General features: G+C 39.6%; 2 protein-coding genes across 5 annotated transcripts in view; both read right to left on the bottom strand.

Annotated features, from left to right (window-relative positions):
- Window positions 1-5,659: 5,659 nt before the first annotated feature.
- ptrhd1 (peptidyl-tRNA hydrolase domain containing 1) lies at window positions 5,660-7,643 on the bottom strand. Its single transcript, XM_010744771.3, has 2 exons — window positions 7,346-7,643; window positions 5,660-6,592 (listed from the first exon to the last, which is right to left on the bottom strand). Exons 1-2 carry the CDS (start codon window positions 7,553-7,555, stop codon window positions 6,422-6,424), a joined length of 381 nt encoding a protein of 126 aa, XP_010743073.2. The 5' UTR covers window positions 7,556-7,643; the 3' UTR covers window positions 5,660-6,421.
- A 2,187-nt stretch (window positions 7,644-9,830) lies between these two features.
- The window catches only part of fam184ab (family with sequence similarity 184 member Ab), a 133,511-nt gene continuing 123,116 nt past the window's right edge, over window positions 9,831-20,225 (bottom strand). For 3 of the 4 annotated variants that reach the window (XM_019268760.2, XM_019268761.2, XM_027284112.1), the window contains 3 exons: window positions 18,229-18,333; window positions 15,923-16,185; window positions 9,831-10,654 (listed from right to left, as the gene is read on the bottom strand). In XM_019268760.2, coding sequence (XP_019124305.1) covers window positions 10,573-10,654; window positions 15,923-16,185; window positions 18,229-18,333 — 450 coding nt within the window. In that variant the 3' untranslated portion in view covers window positions 9,831-10,572. The remainder of the gene's footprint in view (window positions 10,655-15,922; window positions 16,186-18,228; window positions 18,334-20,225) is intronic. The other variant, XM_019268762.2, reaches the window with a different exon arrangement.

Here is a 20,225-nt window from a genome sequence, read left to right as displayed (position 1 = left end):
TTCATCCACAATACAAACAATATTTTGCACCATATTCACACTCAAAAGTATAAAAAAACAAACACAAACACTACTTCTCTGCAGCTGACAAACCTTTAAAAGCAGCACCGGCGCCACAATGAAACAGAAACGAGGTCGACTGAGGTGAATTCTCTGTTTTGTTTTTGTGAATCGAAGGCTAAGCATCGCCTCCGCGTTCTCTATGTTCACGCCGTACACGAGTTACACATGTAGGTTATCTATAAAGAAAAACAACAACAACAACAACAACATATATAGGTTTTTTTGGCCGTGTGCCAAGAGGTCAAGATGACCGTTTTCGCGGTCAAAGCGCGTTATCGGTCTATTTAACCGACCTGCAGCGACACCCAGAGGCCGTTCGCGGTATTGTAAAAAAATAAATAAATGCAGTTTCAATGCAGGTGGCGGAAAAAATAAAAAAATAAGAGGGGCAGCAAAATGTCCCATTTGCACGTTTTGTGTTCAGCTGAGAGAAGATGGTGTCTTTGCAAAAAAGGCAAAAAAAAAAAAAAAAAAATGTAGCAAACGTTATGTGGAAAACTCACAATTTTTAAAGTCAGCATGGGGGGGAGGAGGAGGAGGAGGAGGAGGAGGAGGCCCTGCTCGGCTCGGCTCGGCTTATTGCTGCAGTTAAAAAAAAAAAATCCTGGATGGGGGGTCAGGATGACATGTTGTTGTTGTTGTTGTTGTTGTTGTTGTCATGCATGCATTCACTCACCTGTTTTTGTGTTGTTGTTGTTGTCCTTTTCTTTAAACTTGCAAATAATAAAAACAGATCCGAGTGGAAGTTGTCACGCTGGATGATTAATCCACCATGCAAAGGCTGAAAGCAGCACGGTTAGCTCGCTTAGCTTCAGGACACTCACATTTATCCGCTCATACTTTTGGATTTAGGATTTTGCGGTCATGTTTGTATATTTATATATATTAATATATATAAATCCAGCTGGGGCTCAGCTCGTGGAGGGGGGGGGGGGGACCGAGGGCAAAAGTTGCGCGCTAAGCTCGGCGCTGAGCTGGACGTCAGCCTGTGTTGACAAACAAGCCTGCGTAGTTAAAAATCACACACACGGCTTGAAGCGAGCTAACGCCAGGCAGGCTACTGCCAGCACGGTTAGCCTAGCCCGGGCTAACCCAGGCTCCTGCTTCAAAAATCCAAACGTCGCTCCGTGAAAATCCCGTTTTCCGCCGCGGCCGACTCGTGTCCCATCGGCGGCTGCGGGTCGTTAAGTCCCTCCGGGAGTCACTCGTGGGCGGTTTTCGCGTGTTTCAATGACGGCGCACTCGCGTTTGCAAACCCAAGTTATCGCTTTGGTCTCTGCTGCTCTCCGCCATTTCCAATCTCTCTCAACACAAACAAACAGGGGGCTGCTCGTGCTCGTGCGCGCGGCGGAGGAGGAGGCAGGAGCGGAGCGTCGAGGGGCGCGTTCACGCGGGAGGAGGAGGTGGAGGAGGAGGAGGTGGTTGGAGGAGAAGCTTCTGCACCGTGTTGATAGAAAGAAGCTGACCTTTTTTGATTATTCGCATTAATAATTAGACTTTGCGCCGACATAAAACAGGAGATGTTGTCGGTGTGCGCGCTGCAGACACCGCAGGGAGCGCGCTGACGCACGGCCCGGGCCTCCCGGTTCAACACACCGATGCATCGTTAGTCACACACACACTGCGATAAATGCAAAGTTTGCACTGAGGGAAAGTCTCCAAACTGCATTAAAATACATTTCATGGATGCACAGACGTAAATACAGCTGAACATGCAGCTTAGAGAAAATACAAAACTACATGAAGACTGCAGGTAGAAATAAGAATATAAAACACAAACTATGAAAGTAAAATAATAAATAAACTAGAATAGAGAAAAATATAAACATGCATCTAATACAAAATAAATAAATAGATGACTAAATACACAAAATAAAGTTAGGAATAATATGTGATTTATTCCTGTTTATCTGCTCAAAACTCTTCCAAACATATCGCAGTGAAAATTAACCTTGTATAAAACAAAATGATGCCAACTTCATGGGCAACTGTGTAAAATACTAAATATACTAAAACAGAATATGGAAAATCAGTTTGAAGCTGCTATACACTGAACAACTTCTGATATTCAAGTATAAACATGGTATATAAATATACACTACTGATTGTAAGAGTAAACTAATGTGTACTACTAGATAAAATATACGCTGTACAGTCATGACCAAAAGTGTTGACAGCCTGCATTTACATTTTAAATGCTTTGCTCTTCTTATGTTTCATTTATTTGTTTGCATTGGAACAACACAAAAAAAGTCAAATCAGAAATTAATTCCTGGCGATCGTTGAGAGATTTTAAAAAGAGATTTTAGATCTTTACAAAGTTTACAAGTTGACAAATGTCTCCACCTCCTCAAATGTTTTGTTGAGCTCTGTTTTAAATTAACTGAATTTCTCTTTTTGTTTTTGAAGACCACGAGAGTTGTGATTTTTTATTTTTCCACGATGTTTTTGACATTGTTTAATTGATAATCAGTGAATCATATGAAAGGAAAGAAGTCGCATACATGCTGTGCTCTCAATGTTCTTATCGCATTTTGCATAAATATCTTCTGAGTCGTTTTTATTCGTGTATGATCAGACAGCTGTCATTGTTAAAGTGGAGGTTTGATTTCTTAATGCGACTTTAAATCTGCATTATTCTCTCAAAACACTTTTTGAGCTTCTGATGTAAAGTCTGTTTCCTGCTTCTAGATCCAACATGGAACCAAATTAGCATTCAGTTGGAGTCTTTTGTCCAACCTGATAAATGCAAATCCACCAACTCCTGAGAGAAAATCCTGGCTCTTTATCTGCTGCACAGTGTTTACCAGAGAGTCACAAACTTTGTGGCACAGAGTTTATAGATAATGCTGCAGATGCAAACGAGATACTCCTGGAGTCTGGAGAGCGGATGGAAGACGAACAATTTATGTTATGAAAGAGGATATATGCTTTTAAAAGTGGCTTATTTAGAACGATTTAAGCAACCAGGAGCTGCTATTTCTTTGTGTTTAATTAATTCATAATTTAGCAGATGTAACGTCTTAGTTATGAGAGTAACGATGAGAATGAAGCAGAAAACAAGCTGAAAGGCTCTAAAACGGAACCACAGGGTTGAGCTATGACTCTCGGTGGGTTCATCACTGCCAGACTTTCATGTTACACACACCATGTGCATATAAAATATTGATCCTGGTATGAAACAACACAGGTCCCGTTAACCTTCTCGACTCCTGCAGCTGTTTATGTGATGAAAAACGATACACTACAAGAGTTCGCACTTGCAGACCATCTTGCACGTCCTTCTCTCTTGTCATGTACATTCGGTCGCTTCTGTAGAGCACGTTGTCTGACTTCAAAGTTTAAAGTGATGACTCATGAAAGCTGGCGTGTTGGATCGATGGCAGCCCTGACTTTCTGTCATTAAGCTGGTCCTGATTAAAGCATGCCAGCAAAGGGTGGAGGAAGGTGAAGATGAGTCACGCATGGCGTGCTGTTGATTTGAAAAATACTCAGGTATCTCCCCACATATGAGTGACAGCAGGTTTATTCACTGTATGCAGATGAGTCTGTAGTCACAGTGCTCAGCTTTGGACTTAATAAACGAGCTTCGAAGACAAATGACTTTCTATCAGCTGCACCCAGACTGGAAAATAGTTGCATGCTGATGAACACACCACCACCACATTTGTTATTTATGTTGTTATTTATATGAAATATGAAATTTATGCAAATCAGAGCTACAGAGGAGCAAAAACAGCATCTGCAGCCGCTCTGGAACGTCGCGTTTGACGAGATTCTTAACCAGTTCACCCTGTTCAGACCTTCAAATTTAATTAGCAGCTAATTAAATTGATTGATCAAAGTGATTTTTTTTTGGCCTTTATTTGGCAGAGACAGCTTGAAGAGCTGAGCTAAACGACACCCCATGCAAAACATTGTTTTGTCCCACAGTTCAAACAGTTTGTTGGACCAAACAAGCGTTTTCAAAGACATAACCTTTAAGAAATCATAATAAATTACTGAAAACAAATGTAATATGAAAATATTCCTAATGAACCAATAAAGAAAATAGTTGCAGCCCTAATTCTGTGTGAGATTATCAACATCAATAACCAGTCAGATGCTGGGCTGTCGTCCTTTCACCCTTGTGATTGCTGTAATTAAGGTATTGAATGCGTTTAATGATAGTTTTTAAGTATTTGTGTCTGACACTGTGTTTTCCCATCGAGTATGTGAATTAATATATCAATACTCAACTCGAAAGTGTGTTCTCTTATTGAACTTCATGTGCAGAGTCTGACACTAAAATCTGCTGAATTATTTTCACGTGGATGTACAAGCAGGATTACTTCACAATCCAATACACAACCCAGGAAACATTTACGTTTTTTTTAATTAGACGTGTTTGCATCCAAATAAATTCAGTTGTTTGTGGGAAAAATTGTGTTTTTTTAGACGTCTTAAACGTCTGAAGGTGAAAGACAAAGACGAGAAAGAGTTGTAATCCAAGACGGCAGAGGGCTCTCGTGTTAAAACTGGAAGATCAGTTCACTCGAGTGTTTGAAGCAAAGTGAGTGTCGCTGCCGACCAACACACATGTAGTGACACACACGTTTTAAATCACATTATAACAAGTCAAGACATTCACAGCTTCACTCACAAATGCTGTAAATATGTGGCGATGTGGGCGGATCACTGATATTACAGCATGTATATAGTGTGTTTGTGTATATTTACAGGATGTATACAGGCCACTGCTGTTTCATAACCAAAAACAAATTTAAAAAAGATAGATTGATATTTATGAATCATCCTATTATGTATTGAAACCCAAAATTAAATTTGAAATAGCATTAAACTTAATATACATAAAATCCAGACTTATTTCAATTTGGAGGTTAACCCTAAAAAGTGAAAAATAAATATGTATTTTGTGCCACATTTCCGTGGATAAATAAACACATTCTGTTTTATATTTCTGTGTCTCATTGAACATTTTGCTAAAGAGGACTTTGTGTCTCGGTTATATGTGAATTTTTATTTTGTTTTTCACAGAAAACGGAGGCGACAACAATACCACGAACTGCTGGGTAACACGGCGAGAGAGCAGACGAGCAGTTCTGGGAACACATCAGAGAAATGAACGCTGCTGTATTTAATAAAGTGGACGAGGACACGGCGCTCTGTCGTTTGTGATCATTAACGTACAGACGCTATAAAGTTTAAACTCCCTTCTCCACAAACGCAGACCAAGATGACACTTTAACACACACACACACCGTCAGATCAGAGAGAATAAGGTGAGATGACAAAGTCAGCTGTGAATCATGTCGGACTGTGGAGACACCTCGAGTGAGAGTCAACCAGCTGCTCATGATAATTATTAAGTGATATTAAATACAGGTTTTTGGCAGTGTAGTGCATTTATGGACGTCGACTGAACCACAAACTTTGAGCCTGAAAAAGATCCTTGTGGTATCATTCCCATAAAAGCTACTAATAATACATTTATTGTGTGTTTGTTCATGACAAATCTTATTTCTTCACAGAAATGAACTGAATCATTCATATTTTATTGAATATTTAATACAGTTATTGCCATTTGTTGTTTATTTCATGATTTGATATTTTCTCATCATGTCTTATTGTGGATAAACCTCTCTGTGACATGAATGACTGTATTTATTATTTTTGCGCCCTCTATTGGTCATGTTGTATATTGACTTCACGGCAGCGCACAGCTGGCATAAAAACCAGATGCAGTGTTTGTGAGTGAGTTCATCTGGTACCATGAACAAATTATATGATGAGAACAACCAACAGACAGATCAAGAACAGATTTGATTTGGATTTTCTGACGCTGTGTGACTCTTTGTTCTCATATGTATTATAGTTACCTGTTTCTTATTGTTTCATTGATCATTTCACATATTTCAATTTGGCTTTTATTGCAGATTTTTGTCCTTAATGACACGGTGTGATTTTAAATTGTTGTCTTCTTATTGTTGTTGTTGTTTGTTTGGACCACAGCAAGACTAGCGACCGCTTTTGTGGAAGATAACGACAAATAAAGAATAAAGATGAGGCGAGTTCACACGAGAGTGACAAGAACTCTTTTGTGACTACAAGTCAAACCGTTATGAACTTTAATATCAGTATCTGGTGCCATCCATGGCGTCCATCCATGTTACTACCAATTTTGTACCTCAGTGTATGAGCAGAAAATATCATAATCTTCAAACTTTGTGGGGTTTGAATCCAGGAAAGAATTCAGATTCTCTGATTTGAATCTTTTTAAACTAAAGTCTCTGTGGCTTCCTCACTGCTGACATGCACTGCAGTTCACAGACGGACGACGTCTTTCAGGGGGGGCGGCTCATTTGAAGAGTTTGAACTTGCGCAGCAGCGGCTGGACAGTCTCTTTCGGACACGGCTTCAGAGCCAAGCAGGTGGGGACGTTCTCCGGTTGTTCGATCCAGAGTTTGTGAGCCACGCCAGCCTGTGTTAGAGTGTCTGACAGAGTGGAGAGGGCGACTTCGTCTGGAGCCTGGAGGGGAGAAAATATTAAAGAGTATTAAAGATTAAGACCACAGACACACACACACACACACACACACACAGCACCTCACGTTATATCACCGTGCTTCATGTAAGAAAATTAATATTTGTTGTTGATTTAAACCTCTGAGATACAAAACTACATTTAAAAATGATCTGATTGAAGAAATTATTGAATTGTAATAATTAAAAGGAGTTTTATCTGGTAACTTTAAGCATTTAACTGTTCTAACATCATATTAAAATCATCAGTGTAGATATAAAAGACTCATTTTAAAGACAACAATTCTTATTTCCAGGTGATTAAACACCAATTAAAACATACTAATGAATATTGTATTACAGATACTCCTAAACCTCACACACTGGACCTTTAATATCACTGATGTAATGTGAATTTGAGAAATACCTCAGTCAGTTACTACTTTTCTTTGCCTATAAGTACATATTTATAGCAGCTATAAAACTATTTAAGACCTTATTCTATTCATAATGAGCCACTTTTAAATTCGGCACACAGTTTACACAGATAAAACATCTTTTTATAGTAAAATAGAGGACTTTTAAAGTCGTGTAGGGCTAAAAATTACACTTTATAAACATTAAGTATAGCCGAACTGTAGTTAAGAGCTTTTATTTTATTAATAATATAAGTCTATAAGGCATCAACTCTGTATATGTGTCAAAAAACCCAGACTTCACTAAAAAGGCGAGTATCTAAAGGGAGTCTGGCGGCGCTTACCCCGAGCACCACCTTGTGCATGGAGTCCAGCTCGGACAGGTACCGCTGCGTGTCCGCGTCCGCGTAGTGGAGGTGGATGGCGGCGGTGGCTGCGTGACAGGCCTGCGTGATGACGGCTCCCAGAGGCCAGGACAGCTTGTGAACCAGATCCGACCGGACGACTACATACTGCACCAACCGGCCAGGAGACCCGGCTCCCGTGGCAGCCATATTCAGCCCGTTATAGGAACGGATTCAGCAGGAGGGAGTGTTTAGGTTCCGGTTCAGACCGCGGCGTGCTGTCTAAACGAGGCTGACTTCTGGTGGTTACTTTCAGGACTGCAGGGGAAACAGCTGATGGTGAACTATTTGTATGGGCTGAAAATAACAGCAACGTTCTGTCACATTTAGCTTCAAACAATGTTTTAAAAAGTGGTGTGGATTTTTGAGAGTCAATTATTTGCACATTTACAACAATATTTGTCAACTTTTGTCAGATATTTTAAATATTTAAATCCAAATGTTAAATGTTAGATCTAAATCTAAAAGTTAAATCAAAATCTAAATGTTAGATCTAAATGTAAAATCTAAATCTAAATGTTAGATCGAAATGTTGAATCGAAATGTTAAATCTAAATCTAAATGTTAGCTCGAAATGTTAAATCTAAATCTGAATGTTGGATCTAAATGTTAAATCTAAATCTAAATGTTGGATCTAAATGTTAAATCTAAATCTGAATGTTAAATCTAAATCTAAATGTTAGATCTAAATGTTAAATATAAATCTAAATGTTTTGGTTGAAACTAAATTTTTAACTAATATGTAAATTCAAATGCTGGTAACCGGGAAGTACCAAAATAAAAGCTTGAGGAGGTCAGAGTGTGTTTATAGTGGCAAATAACCAATAAAACCCATCTTATCCGGGAAAATGGACATGGATTATCGTGATAATAACTACCTAAAATAACAAACACGTTTGGAGAAACTTTATTGGAAGAGTACTTGCCGTGTAGCGTGAGCCACTTTACAAACGGCACCCCATAATCTTGTGCTCTTAACTCCAACAAAAAGACAATTTAGAGATAAATGCTGTGTTTATTCTGTTAAATCATTCAGGAAGTGAAGGCGGGTCCTGTTACGTACTGCATAATGTGGGTTTGTCATTTTACACCTCTTATCTCAGCACCTAAAATAACAGAATGGGAAGGAGATGGAGTATGTTTACTAAAGTACTGTACATGAGTACAAGTTTGAGGTATTTATACTTCACTTGAATGTTATAAACAAATACAAACTAAACATAAGATACCTCAAACACATTTTTACCGGTTAGAAGCTTTATCCAGACCTAATCTTGGTGAAATTTATACTGAAAATCTCACCAACTAATTGTCCACTAATCAGATGATCCGTGGTTCGATCCCCGGCTCCTCCAGTCTGCAAGTCGAAATGTCCTTGGGCAAGACACTGAACCCCAAATTGCTCCCTGTAAGTCGCTTTGGATAAAATCACTAAAATGTTAACGTACTTTACAAAATACAGCAAAAGGTCTATAGTAAGACATATCCATATGTAATTAAGTAAAGGAATTACACTTCAAGTTGCTGCATCACCTGAACTCGGACATAAGGTGGACCCAAAGAAGTCGGCTCCGTGTATTAAGTGTAATGAGGAGGTTGGTAGTTAGAGTAAGAGTAGAGAAGTATAAGTAAAAAGAGGAGGAAGTTAAACATGCACACACATGTAGTATACACATAATGCATCAGTGATATTAATCCAGAAACTTTGCTACGTTGCTTATAATACTTATACAGTATACTTCAATTTTCACAGTGTGGGTTAGTACTTTTACTGAAGTAAACAAGCTGAATACTTCCTCCAGAAGCCTGTTGCTACGAACTCTCTTCACTTCCTCTAAGAAAATATTGAAAGTAGCCACATTTAAACATGTTCTGAATCAAATTTGCAGTTAAAACTCAAAATCTGTTGCAGCTCAATATTTTTGGCATTAATTAACTTCCATAATCTTAAAACACTCCCTGTGATTTCACAGAATTAAGAAGCGTGATGCACTATGGAGGATCCTGATAAAATGAATAAAACTTTTACTTCTAAAGATGATTTAGTTTTCTCTTTTTTTATTTGTTTTTCAAAGGATTGTGAAACTGAAAATAATCTTAATAGTTTTACATATATGAGATTTCTTGATGCAGTTTAAAATATTCTTCATGTTTTATCTCGGCTGACTCCTTAAAACTGAATGAAACGTGAACAGATTCATTCAAATAAACGACAAACAAACACGAGTAAATGTCACAATAATTATTTATTAAGCATACACATTATAATATAAATATAAAATATGCTATTTTTGTTTTTAAAATTGGTGAGACATCATTATATCTGTGTTGAGACAGACAACCATACAAACAGGTTTTAATATTCTACCAAAATCTGCTGAAACTTCTATGCAGCTGTAACAAACTTGCCATGATGGTGTCGTCCTAAAATCAGAGCCTATATTCATGGAGCACATCAGAGAGGCGTGACTGATCTAGGATCAGGTCCCATGGAAATGTAACCATAAACGAGGAGGCAGACTGGTCTTAGATCAGCGCTCCTAATCTAAGATGCCGTATGCAAGTGGGCCCACGTACAGAGAGAGAGCACAATAACCTACCGTATATTTCTTTATATTTAGATATATTTCTTACTGTAGTCCAACGATGGCAATTAGCAGCATGATAATGCACCACTCAGATTTTCTTTTTTCTAGTTTCAAGAAACTGCAAAAAAAATAAATAAGTCAGGAAGTAAAAGAAAATAAATAAACATCGAACGTACGGATGATCATTGTCACTGTACTAAGAGAGAAACTCGTCCACAGTGAAACAATCAAGAGAGAATCAAACAATCAAATCAGATCGGAGTGATGACATTTGACAGTCGGGATCGGGTCCAGTTCAGTTTCACCTCAGTCGGCAGCAGGAGGCGGAGAATCATTACATTTTTACCAGAGTGAAAATTAATGACATCGAGTTCAGTGAGAGTTTATCCCCAAACCATGAAGTTCAGTTCCAGCCGACTGAACCTGAAGTGAACTGAACCTCGAGCCCATCAATGACGATAAAGAACAAATAGTTTGAACATTTTTTCTCTTTTTTTTGTAAAGTTTTTTTTTCTTTTTTCTTTTTCAAGTTTGGTTGACATGCTGAATCCTTGTTGTGTTTTGCAGGTTTGTGGTCAATCAAAAGGAAAAGTATTGAGCGAACCACTCCTGGCGCTGGGCGTCCGGGGAGTCGATGGCGGAGTCCTTTGTTTCAGGAGGGCTTCGGGACGGGACCAATAAAAAAATCACCACAACAACGAAAAAATAAATAAATAAAATCAAAGACAGAAGAAGACAAGTCAGGAGAGAAGCCAGAGGGTGATTCAGCACAGACTCACACATGGAGGCGGCAGTGTCGGCTGTTTTTATGTCACTAAACTTAGTAAAGTTACATGTCTTGTGTGCTAAAAGTGTGATTTTTTGACTAAATCAAACATAAAACCAATAAATGTTTGGATTTCATTGATTCACCGTCATCAGATGACACTAATCTGAAAGTTTAAAGGTCCACGTAAAGGTGTAATCCACCTTTTTTTCCATTGGAGGGCAGCAAAGCCATTGACAAGATCCACTGAGCCACAGCAGAGAGCAGAGACACGAATCCCAGTTTAACACGACGTACCAACACTGATAATTAATCGTCATAATAAAATGTTCTTGCTGTTTTTTTTACTAGCAAAAACTCCAAACTTTGGAAACTTTATAAGAGAAAACTACCTTTTTATATTCCAAAAGATTTGAGACGATGAATTGCTCACACTATCTATCTGATATTTCTTCTCCCTCTGCGCCATCATCGTCCAGAAACATGTCAATGAGTCACACTGTTGCACCGGGTGACATGTTACTTCATTACCATGAACACACACACTGTTTATTTTGACTCTACACCGTCCTGCAGCTGTAAACGCTCACTAGAGCTGCTGGAAATAGACCCCAACAAAATGCATCATGCCCTCCTGTTTGTTAAAGACTGCAGTGACCGGCTGTTTTAGGAAACTACTTTTTGTTTGGTTTAATTTAAGTCTTCAGTAGAAGCTAACAGAGCTGAGAGCCACAGGCAGAGGAAGAAGTCAGAGAGTATTAAGATTAACACGTTGTTGGTTTTGGTCTTTTCGTGCGATTTGTTGACAATAAGTATTGTTGACGTATTCTTTTCTCTCCTTCTCGACATGGTCCTGCCTAAAATAAACCTGCCTAGAGTTCGAGAAATAATTCTCACCTGAAGATCTACTTCTACACCTCACAGTCTTTATCAGCACATGGAGTAAAGCTGAGGAAGATCTTGAGATGTGGTTGAAAGCTCCAATCTAATCCAGCCTGTATTGTGTCAGGGTGTAATATTTCCATGGTTTTATGTTGCGTCTCAAAGGTGACTGGCAGTATTTGTTTTTACAAGACAATATGCATCACTGACTGAAGTTCTTGTGGCTTTTCCCCAAAGTTTGAACTACTTAGGTTCAATGTTTTTTATCCATTTATTTATTTTTTTAATTGGCTACTTCCTAAACAAACAATCCCATAACTCCAGAGGGTAATATTTAAGGAATAGTCTGTGTTCGAAGAAGGCAACGGGCTTCCCTTATGTTTGTGCAGCCTGATAAATCATGTTTATACTGCACATGGTCACAATCCAGTCCATAAAATATTAATTGTAATACACAGTTATTTGCATACAAACATCCCCATATTAATTAAAACCTGCAGTACATTTTGTGCTATGTTATTGTAGTTATTCACTCTAAAATAACAATGAACTCTCCCTGAATGATTATTTGGTTCTAACCTTTCAATGCCACCAATCTTTACGCTGTCATAGACGAAACAAAGTGGTAAAGTCTGAGTTTGAACACGAGAAGTTGAACCCTCATTGATCCATGATGTCTAGCAATGAGAAAAGAGAGCGGATAGGACTGAAACTGCGAGCAGAGATGTCGGATGAATTGAAAAATATGATGAAGGAAATGTTTGGCAGAAGGATGAGACGATGACTCGAGGTCAGAAGAAGCAAAAAGATAAGAGAGAGAATCAGCGGAGAGGAGGTAATGATGTGACTCTCCTCACAGTTTCTGAGGGAGATTCCTACAGGTCTGTTTCTTTAATAAAGCAAAGCTAAACTTTCAAAAACATACACATCTACCGTTCATCCCTGTGTCAAGCGTCCCAGCCCTCCCCTCAGTGATTTCAGATCATCTGTGTTTGAGACTTTTGGATGTTCTGCCTGCTCCTTTGGATTTGTTTGCTCAAACTGGACCGGCTTTCCTGATTTTGGCGTGAGCATATTGGGACAGCTGCCGCGTCCTTAGATAATCACTCCAGCACCGCTAACAACATGCTGGCTGCCCATCACGTGTCGGCTACAACTCGAATCTGTTTGCTTTGCCTCGTTCCCCTGCTGGTGCTCAGCCTGCCGGCTTCTGCGAGTCAAACAAAGACACACCCCTCCAGCATTTCTGATATTTACCAAAAGAGCTCATTAAAAACTCCTAACAATACATGTTAACAATCATAAAACTAATGTTTTAGCTGCATTTGAGTGAAAAAATGATGGCAAACTATCGAGTGGCTGGTAAATTTTGAAATTTGCACCCTGCTTGTGCTCTGTATGTTTCTGTAAACCACACTGACCACAATATAAGGTTCTTGAAAGTGGTTAAAATTAGTCACTACTAGACTTTACTTATTTCCCCTTACATTTGACCACTTTACATCCCTCTATCCAAAAGTTAAACCTCTGAACAGCCTGTTTACATCTAGCTACAATCATGTTCTCAATAGTCCTAATAGAGTGTCGGCTAAAGTGAGGTTTACAGTCAGCATTTGGATATTTAGGAGATATCAAAACAGCTGCCTGAACTTGATACAGTAAGCGGAGGTAATAAAGTAAGATAAATTCTTTAAAATTTCCTGCTGAAGCTTTGCTAAAACATCCTTTACGTTTGGGAGTACAGTCTAAGAAACTGCTCGAAATATTCATTTCACTCTGCTCGCTGTTGTTTGGCTCACGGTTCAGTATAAACTGTAACAACCGTAATATTCCTGCACTGATTGATTGTTAAAAGTCAACCTAAATGAGGTCTGTTGTCTTATAAAAGTCTGTCGAGACTCGATGATTTAAAGAGGTCGGATTTTTAAAAATTGCTGATCACAGCGTTGTGGGAAAACTGTCGGTGCAGAGCGATTAGGCCAACTCCAAATGTTTGTCAAGAACAAAGAGTGCGCAGGGAGAGAAGGGACGAATCGTTTAATGGAGTCTGAAAACATTTCAAGGCAGGTCTATAATATCTGACCTCATACTGTCACTGCTTGGCTCTGTTGTGAGTGTGTGTGTGTGCATTTTGTAAGAGGTTGCTCCCATAATAACAGCTTTGTTCCAAGCGTTTGCAAAAGCAGCCACCACATCTCACTCTTTGCATAAACAGCAGAGAGAACATGCACCAACAACCGAAACATGCTCGTACTCACACGCGTACACACTCACACATGCTGCAAACGTAACACCGGTGCTTTGGAAAGACACATTTCTTGGCATGCGATACACAAACTGGAGGTATTCGTGTGAGGAGCTACATAATTTATCATCATATCAGCTCACACCACAGCGACCAATCACAGACGTAATCAAGAAACAAGAGAAGCATTTATTGGACCACAGAGTTGAGAAGTTAAAGCTGTTGTTTTTCAAAAATAAGACACCACCACACACAGAGGGGACAGTCCATGATAGCAAAAGACAATATCTACTTCATTAGAAATCCACATGACAAATTAAAAGAGTTAATCCCATTTCCGCTCGAGGAGATAAAGTGCAGCGTGTGCAACATGCTGAATTTTGGATGAGGATGAGGATGAAGAACCACAGGATGGCACAATGCACGACAAAGAGCCACGACACAACAGCAAGTTGAATAACTTCCTGAACAGAAAAGGGGGGAAACCTGTCGGGCATGCACGCCGTTAAAACGTTCAGACTGACGGACACGTGGAAGGGAAATTAAAAAAGAAAGACATGCCCCTTTTGCATTCCAAGGCTATTCTTTGAAGCTTCAGTCGCGTATGGGACTCTTTGTGTTGATGTTCTGGTTAAATATTTGTCACTTTTTTTTATTAAAACACCTGCGATGCTGCTGCTGATGTCTCTCGGTTCAAATTTGCCGCAGGAATCTCAAGTGAGCCGTCCAATCATAGCTTAGCAACTACAAACAGGATAGGTAAGTGGAGTGATACTCTGTCTATAAATAAGTCTGGATGGTGGTTCTGTTCTTTCTAACTAAAGAACAATAGATAGAATAAAAAGTGTTTATCTGCTCGACTGTGAAGCTACAAACGGGGCATTGCATGCTATTTTATTTCTGTGGGATTACAAATGAGATTTAAAAAAAATCCTGGTTCACGGAACCGTATATTATTTCCCCCACAGCTACTGTTAGTTAAGGCTAGTTTAAGCCTACTTCTGCTCTTATTGCATATCACACATATATTTATATTGTTTATATTTTTAATACTCTTTAAAGAATATTTGTTTGTGAATTCCTTGTATGTGAAAAATCGTTTTTCTGATTTTGATTCTGACGTATTTGATTTGAAGTTTGCACTCCAGTGACCCGAGCTAAAGTTGTTACCTGAGATAGATCCGGATAATCCTAAAAGTGTTTTTTCTCTTGAAATGTTAAAAAGTGAAACTCAGTGCTTGAAAACACGAACAGTAAAGCGTAAATCTAAGAGAGTGTAAACGAAGCAGCTCGCCGGGATTGTTAGAACATTTTGCCATAGCACACTGATAATACTTATAGTAACTTGTGTTTGACGTGCAGCTTTAGCGAGGTCATGAAGCGCATATTTAAAGATCCTTATCCAGGTTTTGTTTCATAACAAGTCAGCTGGAAACACTAAAAAGTCACCCGGAGACGACTAACTTACCCGTCTCACAACATTTGTAATTCAAGCCATCATAAAAATGATTTTGTCTACCACGAGCTGAAATCAATCAAAAAATCTAAGAATTACTGTTATCACTGCAGACTGTATGTGTTGCGCAAGGACAGAAAGCTGGACAGGCGTAGCGGCGACAGTAACTTGAGGAGGCGGGTTATTAGCGAACATTCGAAAGCTTTTATTTTTACACTCTGCAGCTCGCGATGACGATGATTTCATGCTACTTATGGTTTATGGCTTGGCAGGAAAGGGATGAAAATGTCAAACACCAGTTACTGTAGCACTGAGAAGTTTCTTTTCAAAGCCGGAAACCACAGGTGCAGTGAGAGTAGTTCTGGTGTTTTGAGTTTTTATTATTTTGAGGCTTTTGTGAGAGAACACACAGCCTGAAATACATTTCTACATTCACCGTTTGACACAGGCTACGAGTCAAATCAATAAAAGTGCTTTAACCAGCAGGTTTTTTTTTCCCCAATTAAACTGAGGTCTGTGATTGGATGACTGATGCGTGGATTGACCAGCTGCTGCCCGTCGGGGGCTGAAAAGGTCTCACCTCATGAATTTCTTGGGTTCGGTGGGAGGGGTCGGCGGGGGAAGAGGTTTGTTGGAGTTGAGTTCAAGGTGGTGGAGGGGGGAGTTGGGGATGGGCTCTAGGCGGCTGGGCTGGGCTGGGGGCGGCGGCGGCGGCGGGGCCTGTGGGGGCTGCCCACTTCCCGAACCTGCCACGCCCACGCCCACGCCCGCTGCCTCCATAGCCCTGACATTAGAAGAGCTGCTGAATCTGCTGGCTGCTGTTTTCTCATTCTTTCTCTTTTGCTACACAGAAAACAAAAAGAAAAGGAGGGGCACGAGGGTCAAAATGGAGCAAAAGGGAAGTCTGAAACAAAATAATAATAAGAAAAGATAAGAATAAATGGAGGACAAGGAGGGAAGATGGAGTACAGGGAAAGCCCTAGAGGTCCATCCAGTTAGAGACAGGAAAAGAGCAGCGTGCTAACGTGATCATATATATATTTTTTTTTTGATCGAAGCGTGAGTGAATGGATCGATCTGAAGACTGGCATCAATCAGTCTCAGTCTTAAAAGCGTCAGTCGCTCTGAGCAGAATGGAAGTTCACATGAGGAGAGAGATGTGTCAGAGCAGAAAACATCTCACACTAACAAAAATGGCTTGGAAAGCAAAGGAGAGCTGGAGGAAGAGTCAGGAAGAACAGTCGCAGATTTAGAGACGCACAGACAAAAGTGATGGATAGAGAACTAGCACACACACACACACACACACACACACACACACACACAACACATATACAAATATGTGGAAAGATACAGAACAAAAACACTGGAAGTTATAGAACCCGAGAGATGGTGTCGACAGTTATATACTGATCATGCAGTGGGGACCATTCAGTTCAGACACACTGTGAGAAATGTTTTCGAGGAGCACTGAGAGCTTTAAAGACCCTGAAAACACAATCTGTCAAACGGCTTCTCACTGTGAGCGATGGGATCCGACACGACACGCAAGTTTCTGTCAAAGTTTGAACAGTTTTGGTCATTTTACTTCAAAGAATTTGTGTCTTTTTGGGCTCTTCTCACTGGAGTGAGCGGGGGCAACGTTTGATTCTAAATCTGACGACAGTTGTGGGATTTTGGGCCAAGTCTGAAATATTTCATGTTTATACCAAGCGGCAACTGTGAAGTGAAATGCTAAGAACTGCAGTTCCTCTAACGTCCACTTGAGGCTGGCTCCAGAAGTGAGTCAGTCTCCATAAGTCCCCATGTCCAAATGTCCAACTTCACAGCAGAAATAAACATGTTTACAGCCTGGTACAAAAAACAGTTTTGGTCTCTGTAGCTATTTTTTTATGCAGAATTAAGAGTGTGGACGCTTTGATTGACATGTGGGTGTCACTACAGATAGTACGGCGTCAGGTTTTAGATCAGCTGGGAGGCGGAAGAGGCACGAGTGTCAAGTTGGCTGCAGATTTTGAGCTTCTTCCACTGTCCATTTTTGTAGTGGTTTACTGTATACATACAAATATATAATCTAAAGTAATAGCTTAATTTAATGTGAGTTTTCAGGGCTTTTAAAACAAACTATAAATAAATGGGATGAAATGTTTAAAGTATGCCTTCAATGGTTTCAGTTGATTGTCTACGGCTGGTGGATTTGTATACTGTAGATCCTTTTCATCAAAGCTGAAGGCTAGTTTCATTTCAACAAACATAAAGTCAGTGTTGTATTGAGTTGAGGACAACTTTTTGAGCTGTGACAACTTGTTTTAATTGCTATATAAAAATGAGACCTTGGTAGGTAACAACTGTTAGCCTCTATTTTATACTAGTTGTGCTGTCAACACATGAATGAAACACCACATTTCCTATTAATCCTGTTGTTTCCTGTCCCCTTTGCCGTCCTTGCCAACTTTTGTTTGTCCTAAGAAGAATAAAAATTGATTTTTTTCCATCAACCCCTTTACAATTTGACACTGCCGTGAACTCTCAAAGTTTTAGCTCTTTTCATTGGAACATCATAATCCTGTTTTTTGCTGTAAAACAACTTCCCATTGTGTCGCTCTGTCATAAAACGGTGCAGCAGCTCCAGTTCAACCTTGAAAAACTCTCTCTGATCGAGGCTGACGACCGACTCAACATGGTCTCATTTGTTAATAGCAATTATCAATGGTCATGATTTATGATTTTCTGAAAACTCCAGTCCTGATCGCTCTTCTGATCAATCAGCACCGACAGATATGAAATGAGATGGAGTGGATATCATCTTTGCTATGTGGTAAAATAAAGCGACAGTCTTATCAGAGTGCCCCTGTGTGTGGTGTGTTACAGGACACAAGGGCCTACCTTAATGAGCGGGTTGATAACTCCTACATTAGGACTGGCGTTGAACACTTTGTTGAAGTTCGTCTCCCTGTTGACAAGTTCCAGCTGGTAGAACTTCTTATCGTCCTGAAGGAGAAAAACATGTTAGCTGACAGCCAGAAAAGGCTGTGGAAGACTCAAGGGACTGTGGAAAGACTGGAAATCACACATTTAATGAGTTCTGTCTGCAGACTTTTTTTAGGAGGCACACACTTGACACTCCAGTTTCATGCCTTCTTGAAAACTGCTCCAAAACTTTCATTCTAACTTTTTTAAAATGTCCTTTAGCTGTAAACTCTTCTTCCGAGTTGAATCTGGGAGCTGCGCGTCACACCCTTTAAGCACTCCAGTGTCGTCTCTTTACCACGAAATGACTACATGCTGTGGATCGTAAGACAAGGTCGTGACTCAGGAGCCTCGATGGCAACAAGCGCTACGCCGTGACAAATTGTAAGCTGATTTATGAAGTCACCTTCATTGTGATTAGCGCAGTGGAACCACAGCAGCCTTGTGTTATTGTCAAACTGTGCCCCAGACAAACCCAATGAAAATTGGGTGTTAATGAGGTGAAGTGCACTGGATCTAAAACTGTCTGAAGGACAGAGTGTAAGGGTGCAACAGTCTTTAAACAAAGCTAATTACAAACCTCTGTGGTACTTTTTTACCATTTAACTTACACATTGAAGATTGCATACAGAAGCCCTGGAAGCCAACATGAATCAATTGAACTGACTAAATTTAGAAGTTAGGTAAACAAGGTTTGTTGGAAATAACTGCCTAGAGTGATTCTCATTGTGTCTTTCAGGCAGTTCGAAACACTCTACTATGAAATGTGGTATGCCTCAGGGCTGTATCTTGGGTCCCGTCTTATTCTCATTAGTGTGTTTTCTTCAGGCCAGTTCACTTACAAAGTATCTCTATTGTATGGATACCATGAAAGACTTCACACCTGTAAACATCAAAGATGGTCACTAAACATATTGAGCTGTGTTTCTACCCAAACTACCAACAACTCTGAATCCAGAACATACTTTTCAAGGAGCTTTAAAATTCCTTTAGTCTGTTGTTGTCTGATTTTCTTCTGCGATCTAAAGACCCCCAAAGATTAGGCTAATTTGTTACTATTACTTGACTTCATATATTTCATATATCTCAGTCAAATTGATATGCTTTCTTCTGTAACTTCATATTGATCTGTCCAAGGACAACAGACTTCACACAAACCGCAACAAAACTCCTAAGGTTCCTATGATGGAAAGGCACTAAGTTCCTGCAAAGGTTTCTAGTCCCACATGTGAAAGAAGACTTTAGTCCTCAACTAGAACAACATGATGCCATTGGATATTTTATGTCCTAAACTTTGGAGGTTCGGGCATACTGACGACCAGGCTAGCAGCTTCCTCTTGCTGTAGTCGAATTAGGTCTCAATCATTCATTATTAATTTGAGACAAATATTTTCTCAGATGTCTTTTCAGGGTCAGAAAAAATAAATAAAAATTCTTTGCTCCAGTTTCTGACTGTAGTAATTCCCTTTATATTTCCCTCAGCGCACCTCATCAATCATTTCAAACACTGGGGGAAACAACTCAACTTGGGAAACCCTTCTGGGAAAACCATTTAGTTTTGTGGGATATGAAAGAAGTCCAATCTGACAAAAAATAAGAAAAAATCTTGTGCTAGTACTGAAAGCTAAAAATGAACATTTTTCTGTAGGGGAAATGTCATCTATGTCATGTTAATCTTTAATGTAGCGCGTGATTCTGCATTGAGTACAATGATCTCCTGTTCTAGCTGCCACTGTTCTAGCACTGTGTCATCTGCGATTTCCTGCCTACTGTTGGAAATGAACTGTACATGAACTGTCTTTCTTTTATTATGTCTTATATCAGACTCATGATTAACCTTCGGAAAGTACCCCAGAACCCAGTCCTTGGTTTCTTTGTCTTGTCCACATATAAAAATGCTGATGAGGATGCTG

Source organism: Larimichthys crocea, chromosome XI (genome assembly GCF_000972845.2).
Source record: "Larimichthys crocea isolate SSNF chromosome XI, L_crocea_2.0, whole genome shotgun sequence".
NCBI classification, from domain to species: Eukaryota; Metazoa; Chordata; class Actinopteri; family Sciaenidae; genus Larimichthys; species Larimichthys crocea.
Note: the sequence above shows the minus strand (reverse complement) of the source record. Positions and strands in the feature narration are given on the sequence as shown.